The following is a 7,982-nucleotide window of genomic DNA, read 5'->3' on the forward strand; positions in this document are numbered from 1 at the left end:
TCCTGAATGTCAACTCAAATATTTATCAAGCCTTGGTCAAGAATTTGTCATTTGTGTTTATTTGACTTAGGAAAGACCAGAACCTTCAACTTTTATTTATTTATTTATGAGACTTATATACCGCTTTAAGTGCAAGCACTCTCTAAGCGGTGTACACCAGTAAGCAATGTGTATGTATGTGTGTATATATATATATATATATATATATATATATATATATATATATATATATATATTTTTACATTGCCCCCAACAATCTGGGTCCTCATTTTACCTACCCTGGAAGGATGGAAGGCTGAGTCAACCTTGAGCTGGTGAGATTTGAACCGCTGACCTGCTGAACACAGTCAGCTAAAGTGGCCTGCAGAGCTGCACTCTAACTGCTGCGCCACCTCGGCTCATCTTTTGATAATTAATGTATAATTTTGCTGAAGAGGCAAAAAAAAACCCCTCATGACTCATTCCTACACCAGGGGTCTTCAAACTTGGCCCTTTTATGACTTGTGGACTTCAACTCCCAGAATTCCTCAGCCAGCGTGACTTGATGGAACAGGTCAAGACCCGTCTTCTGTTTAATTTCATTTTAATTCCAACAGATTCTGATCTTCTAATTTTGTTAAACTCTGTTAGTCCAGCAACCAAGTAGAAACAAACTCACCGTCACCATTTTTGTAGATATGCTGCCCACAATTCATTAGATCTCCTTCCATTATAGATTCAAGTTGGACAGTGTTTAATATTCATACGTTATGTATATGTAGGGGTGTAGGTCTATACATATGTTGTATCTAGTACAGGGGTATCAAACTCAATTTCATTGAGGGCCGCATCAGCATTGCGGTTGCCCTCGGGAGGCCGGGTGGGTGTGGCCAGGGTGGGTGCAGCCTACTGGGTGAGTGTGTATGGAGTGGGTGTGGCCTACTGGGTGGACATGGCCAGCTCTACATCGTTCGCGCCAATGGTGCCTGTGGGGGCCTGGGCAGGAGTGGGACAGATCTGAGGGTCTCTGGCAGAAGGGGGTGGGACCGGGGCAAGTGCCAAGGCATGGTCCATTTCTTCATTCCTCACAAAGGGTGACACCTCCCCAGCATGCACCCAGGGGGCAGGGCCGACGCGGCAGGGGCTGGTTCCTCGCTGTTTCTAGACGGCCTTGTGGAGCTAAGACTGAGTGCGTTGCAGCATAGATGCCTCCACAAAATTGTGCATTGGCTCCTGGCCACCCTGGGCCAGGGTCATGGCGGCAGGGGCCGTTCCCTCACTGTTTCCAGATGGCTACGCGGGCCACATGAAACCACTTCACGGGCCGCATCCGGCCCCCGGGCGTTGTATTTGACGTGTCTGATCTAGTATGTTTAAGTGCGTGTCACCTATGTGTTCACTTTGAGAGCAGGCAACTAAATTTCATTTTTGATGAAAATGACAATAGAGGTTATCTTATCTTTACAGATCTCAGGGAATTGTCCTCCATTAAATTATCCCATCCCTTCTTAAGGCCAGTGGCCACCATCACATTTTGTAGTAATAATTTTGTAAAAATCAAGTGAATTATGTCCTGCATGAAAAAAAGGGGGGAGGCTCATGGTGTGCATGGGTGGATCTGAAAGAAGCCAATCCATGGGCTGAACTAGCCTTAGAATTCTAATTTAATAATTACATTAAAACACAACAATTTCACATGGAGACATCAGCTCTCACACTGTTCCTCCTATATGGTTACAATGAGTTTGGAAGTTTTTATGTTTCCCATAACTTATCAGTCTTCTCGTTTAGAATTATCTTTGTGGGATTCACACACTGTTGCTCTTTACACAGCTACATAGTTTCTTTGATGTTAGTATCACATTTTTATAAATGCAACACGGTGATTTAGTCACTCTGACTTATTCCAGATATGTCCTACAGATCTGGAGGATGCCCAGGAAATTTTGCAAAACATAGTTTCCAAATTTGGTATACTTTTAAGCTAATATTATTAATATCAACCGCAGGTTTTGGACCACATTATCCAGGGAATTGGCATTAACAGACATAAAAATACTCCCAGCCACATAAGAAAAGGAAAAGTATGCAAATGTAAGACCTCACATTTCTACACATTACCAGCTGCACTAAAGAATGATGTTGGAACTCAAACACTGTTTAAAATTACCCTGATTTATATAAACTATGAAAACGAAGGCCACATATCTAGAAAAAATGTTGGTGTTCTTATTCAGCAGGGCTCTTATTTTTATATTTCTGCCACAGTACAAATTATTCTGGAAGGGGGAGAACCAGAAATATTTGACCATTTCATGATTAGCACATATGACATTTATATAGGTCAGGGGTAGGCAACCTTGGCTCTTTTATGACTCGTGGACTTCAACTCCCAGAATTCCTGAGCCAGCATGGGGGAACTATGGCCCCGTCATGACGTGTGGACTTCAACTCCCAGAATTCCTGAGCCAGCATGGGGAAACTATGGCTCCTACATGACTTCTAACTTCAACTCCCAGAATTCCTGAGCCAGCATGGGAGAACTATGGCCCCTTCATGACTTGTGGACTTCAACTCCCAGAATTCCTGAGCCAGCATGGCTGGCTCAGGAATTCTGGGAATTAACTCCACAAGTCATAAAAGAGCCAAGGTTGCCTACCCCTGATATAGGTTGATATATACAGTATATCGTCCATACTTTGTCCTGGCTTACAAGAGCTGGATAAAAGATGCCAATCAAAAAAGCCACAATACTCGTCTCCAATAGCATCACTTAAATGACATCGAGAGTGATTGTTCAAAATGGCTTGAGTGATATTTTTCTATTGACCGTCTTTGGTGCCAATCCAAAAGATCCTAAGGTATACTGTAAAAAAAAAATGACAACTAGTATTTATTTATTTATCTTTGCCTATTTCATTTAACAGAGCGCTATTTAACTGTCAGAGAGACTTCTGTTTTGAAGAGCATCTCCCGCCATCTCCCTAATTTTAAAATATATATTATAAATATCCTGACAATGCAGAAAGTAGATTCTATCACTGCTGCCCACATCCTGCGAGAGACAGGAGTCATGGCGAATACAAAGCACGACAAATCTATAAAGGAGCCCAAAATTGTTACATTCATTATGCTGAGATGACATGACATTGATCACTGTGATCTGACTCTTGATGGGTGGCTATGTCTATACAGGCATGTGTGTATTAAACGAAGCTGGAGAATATTGAATTATCACGGTATATCGCAAAACAATTAAGGTCCAATCACAAGCACAGTGATGAAATAATGTATGGCTACTGTCAGAAAATAAGGCTCTTGCCCTAATTTAATCAAGAAAAATACAAGGGAATGAAAACTTGCACTGAAGAAAGAGAATGAGAATGCAAAAAAAATATATATATTTTTTTTAAAAAACCGTTTTAAGGTTTGAAGTCAACAACTTAAATACATATCAAAAATAAGAATCCAGCCTAAGGTGATGTTTAGACCACTGGATTACAGGAAAACAAAGGGGAGTTCTAAAATAGTCAAGAAAAGTATACCAAAGCCAACTAAATATTTTACTTTTTTCCAGTTTCTATATTGGAGATTTTAAAAAGGGAGTTTGAGTGAAAATAAGATGCAGTTGAAGTTTGCCCAAAAAATTGAAAGCGGACAAGTTCCTAGGTCCAAATGGAAGTCACTCAGGAACTGTAAAAGAATGCAAATGTGAAATTATTTATCTTTTAACAAAAACATGTGCCATGTCTTTAAGATCAGCTGTTGTAGCCGAGCACTGGACAGCAGCCAATGCAACATCTCTTTTTTTAAGCAATCAAGGGAGGATGCAGGAAATTACTGACTTCTTATCTTAATGTTCACTCCTCTAAATTGGTAAAAGCATTATATAACAAACTGTCAGGATAAACATACACAAAAAACTTCTGCAAAAGTAATTTAAGAGTTCTCTGAGGATGCTGACAAGAGCCAGTGGGCAGAGTGACCCAATCAATTGTGTTTATGTGGCTTTTAAGGGCTTTTCATGAATATCTCCCAGAAAACTTAACAATAATGGAACAAGAAGAAAATTGTTGTGTTACTTGGTAACTGATTAAAGAAGAAAAAAGTCAATTAGGAATAAATGGATAGCTCTTGTAATGGGTGAATGCATACACAGAGTGGAATTGTTAAGTAGTGGATCAATACATTAATTTATTCACACATGATCTGCAGCTAGAGGAAGGAAGGAAGGAAGGAAGGAAGGAAGGAAGGAAGGAAGGAAGGAAGGAAGGTTGGTTCTGTAAGACCTCTTTGATGTGGGAGAATGAACATGTAAACCAATGCAAAGTGATATATTATAAAAATAATTTAGGTTCCTATGCATGCTGATATGATCTGATTTTAAAATGATGAGAGACCAGGGCATATATCACATCTCAAAAGTGATCTTCAGAAGTTTGAAAAAGGGCAGAAAATAAAATCAAAATTATCCAAGCTAAGCAATAAAGGCGTATTGTGGTGCTTATTGACAATAATGTACTTCATCAGATTGTACTCCAAAAGAGTTTATGCTGTGTCTTTTAAGTACCATAAAGCTGCTAATTTTGCTGCAACAGTCTTTTGTAACAGACTGACAAAACTTAAAGCCTTTTTCGCTTAGGAAAAAAACCCTAAAATGGATCTAGCACAGAAGGTAATTTTTTTATTCAGATGTATATCTTTTGATTTACTTACATACTTAAAAAAAAAAAATTCTTTGTTTAGACTCTCACCCATATTTGCTCTCAGCTAACACAAATTTCTGGTCAGCTTCCAATCCAGAATTCACATCTAACACTGGATGTCATAGGGATAACTTTAGCACAACTTCCATCTTTTGAAGAAACGAAATAAAACAAACAAAAAAAACCTCTTTTTTCAATATGAAATGTTTCCTACATGTTGTTACATACATCCTAACAGTAGGTGGCAGCACTTAGCCTGATCTAAAAAAAAAAACTAAACAGGGTTGAATCAGCTTAATATGTGGAAAGAAGACCACCAGGACATGCCAGGTGTGTGGGCGTAACAAGCTGGTTTTACACGTACTACACACACACACACACACACACACACACACACAACATACAAAGACGGCTTCTGAAAACAGCTTCCCTGTTTGGGATGGATGGATCCCAGGAGTCAACCTTAACCCTCAGGATGTTCCCTCTGAAAAAAATTCTGAAGTCCACAGTGGCCCCGTAGCCTGGGGCTCAAGCTTCATCTTCCACCATCCCGGCACATTTTCTACAAAAACAATCTGCATTCCAGCTCCTCATTGGCAACACACACAAAAAAAAAAGGCCAATCCGTTTCCTGGGGTTGAATTCCACAACTTTCCAGGGAGTCTTCCTGTTGATCGTGCAAGACGAACCCTTCGCAGGACTGTTTTGTCTCATTCCAACTTGGCTGGAGGAAGACTCCAGCAAGACGCCAAAGCAAAGATGCCCCGCGGTGCTGGTGTGTGTTGTTGTGCCTTCCCTTGTGCTGAAGGCCACGGCTACTGCTCCCAACCACCCACCCCTGGGGCCGCAGGTCTTGATGTTCATTGCCCCTCCTTCTCTTCCCTCTCTCGCACCCCTCACCCTCCCCAAAAAATACATTCCTGCCCCCAAAAATATATTCCTGTCTTGTAAAGATGCTCCAGCAACTTGGAGCCGGGTTCCGAAGCCTGGATGGAGAAGCGTCAGTTGCGCACTGCTGTTGCTGGGGGTGCTGCTGCTGCTGCTGCTGTTGATCCTCCCCCCCCCACACACACATCCCTCCCAACTGCATAGGGTTCCCCCTCTCCCCCACCCCGCAAAAAAAGAACCAGGAGCAAAAGAACCCTCACTGGGCAGAGGTCAAGGGGCTGGTGGAGAAAGGCCAAAGCAGCCACAGGGCTAGGTGACAAAAAGCAGCTCCTTTGAAGAAAGGGAGGAAAAAAGAAACCAACCAAGTATCCTGCAAGACCCCATTTGCATAGGAGCAGTCATTGCAATGGGGAAACCCGGAACAAGCATTGCCAGTCCTGCAAAGGATCTTTCAGACAATAACAAGGGATTATCATCCACTCACTCACCCAATCCATCCATCCATCCATCATCTGTAATGTCTATCTTCTCTATCTTCTCTATCTATCTTATCTATCTATCTATCTATCCATCTATCTATATCTGTATCTATCTATCTATCATCCATCTATTTATCTATCATCTCTAATGTCTATTTCTCTTTATCTATCTACTTATCTATCTATAGTACCTTCTCGATCATCTCTTCTGTTTGTCTGTCTCATCTATCTATCTCTTATCTATCTTCTCCATCTATCTAATCTATATCCATCATCTGTAATGTCTATCTTCTCTATCTATCCTCTATCTTCTCTATCTATCTAATCTATATCCATCATCTGTAATGTCTATCTTCTCTATCTATCCTCTATATCTTCTCTATCTATATCTACATCTATATCTATATCTATCCATCTCTATCATCCATCTATTTATCTATCATCTCCAATGTCTATTTCTCTTTATCTATCTACTTATCTATCTATAGTACCTTCTCAATCATCTCTTCTGTTTGTCTGTGTCTCATCTATCTATCTCTTATCTATTTTCTCCATCTATCTATCTAATCCAGTGGTTCTCAACCTGTGGGTTGGGACCCCATTTGGGGTCGAATGACCATTTCATGGGGGGTCGCCAAACCACGCTGTCCGCCATTTTTTTCCCTTTTCCCTAGCTGTCCTACTCCCTCTTATTGGTGGCCACACCCACTTGGGGGTCACCACAACATGGGGAACTGTATTATGGGGTCACGGCATTAGAAAGGTTGAGAATCACTGATCTAATCTATATCTATCTATCCATCTATCTGTCTATCTGTCTATCATCCATCTATTTATTTATCATCTCCAATGTCTATTTCTCTTTATCTATCGACATCTATCTATGGTATCTTCTCTATCATCTCTTCTGTCTGATCTGATCTGATCTGTCTACCTACCTACCTACCTACCAACCTACTTATCTATCTATCTATCTATCTATCTATCTATCTATCTATCTATCTATCTATCTATCTATCTATCTATCTATCATCTCCAATGTCTGTCTGTCTACCAGGAACCAGCTCCCGTCCCTCCTGCCAGTCACCCACCCCGCAATTCATCTCGACACGCAACACCCGTGTCCGGTCATCCCTCGGGGGACAAGGGACCACCAAGCAGTGCCCCGAAATATCCTTTCCCACCTTTCGCGGCGACTGTTCATTCCCCACACACACACACACACATACACACGCGGACACACATCCGCATCCCCGCCTGTCCGCTTCGTCCGGGCCCCGCTCGCCGCCGCCGCTACCGCGCATGACGTGGCAGCCGCGTCCGGTGCACACGTCGCCGAGACACGTGTCCGCCCACCCCGCCTCCGCGTCCCCGTCCCCGCCGCCGCTCAGCTTACCGGTTCCCAGCGGGCGCCTCTCAGCGGAAGCCTTGGCCGGGCTGTCTCGCTTGTCCCCCGACGGGCAGCGTCCGGCCGGCGTGGCGGGGACGGTCAGGGCGACATCCGCCTGAGCCGACGGCGGGAGCAACAGCAGGAGCAGCAGCAGCGGCGGCGGCGGCGGCCAGAGGAGCTGCCTGAGCCGGCCGCCGCCGCCGCCCGCGGGTGCCGGTGGGTTGGTGGAGCTCATCGGGGCGGCGGAGCCGGCACCCTCCAGCTCCGCAATGGGCGCCCTCCCGGCGGAGCCCGCGAGCCAGCCGGCGCGCGCCGCCTCGCCGTCCCGCCCACCGCCTCGCCCCGCCCCCTCGCTCGCTCGCTCGCGGCGGTTGCTGCGGTGGCCCACTCGCGCCGCGGCCGGGCGGCGCGCAGGCGCCGGACTCCTCCAGCCGCAGCCCCGCCCCTCCGAGCATGCGTAGCCGGCTCAAGCGACGCCGAGGCTGCTTTTCCCCTGCTGCCCTCATTCCCCCTCCCTTCTCCTGCTCCTCTTCGGCGTTT

General features: G+C 44.3%; 1 protein-coding gene across 1 annotated transcript in view; it reads right to left on the minus strand.

Annotated features, from left to right (window-relative positions):
* STIM2 (stromal interaction molecule 2) overlaps nt 1–7,754 on the minus strand; it is a 99,486-nt gene extending 91,732 nt beyond the window's left edge. The window contains exon 1 of the mRNA XM_039329865.1: nt 7,449–7,754. Coding sequence (XP_039185799.1) covers nt 7,449–7,677 — 229 coding nt within the window. The 5' untranslated portion in view covers nt 7,678–7,754. The remainder of the gene's footprint in view (nt 1–7,448) is intronic.
* Nucleotides 7,755–7,982: the final 228 nt, after the last annotated feature.

Source organism: Crotalus tigris, unplaced genomic scaffold (genome assembly GCF_016545835.1).
Source record: "Crotalus tigris isolate CLP2741 ecotype Arizona unplaced genomic scaffold, ASM1654583v1 scf7180000024420.512544, whole genome shotgun sequence".
Classification (NCBI taxonomy): domain Eukaryota; kingdom Metazoa; phylum Chordata; class Lepidosauria; order Squamata; family Viperidae; genus Crotalus; species Crotalus tigris.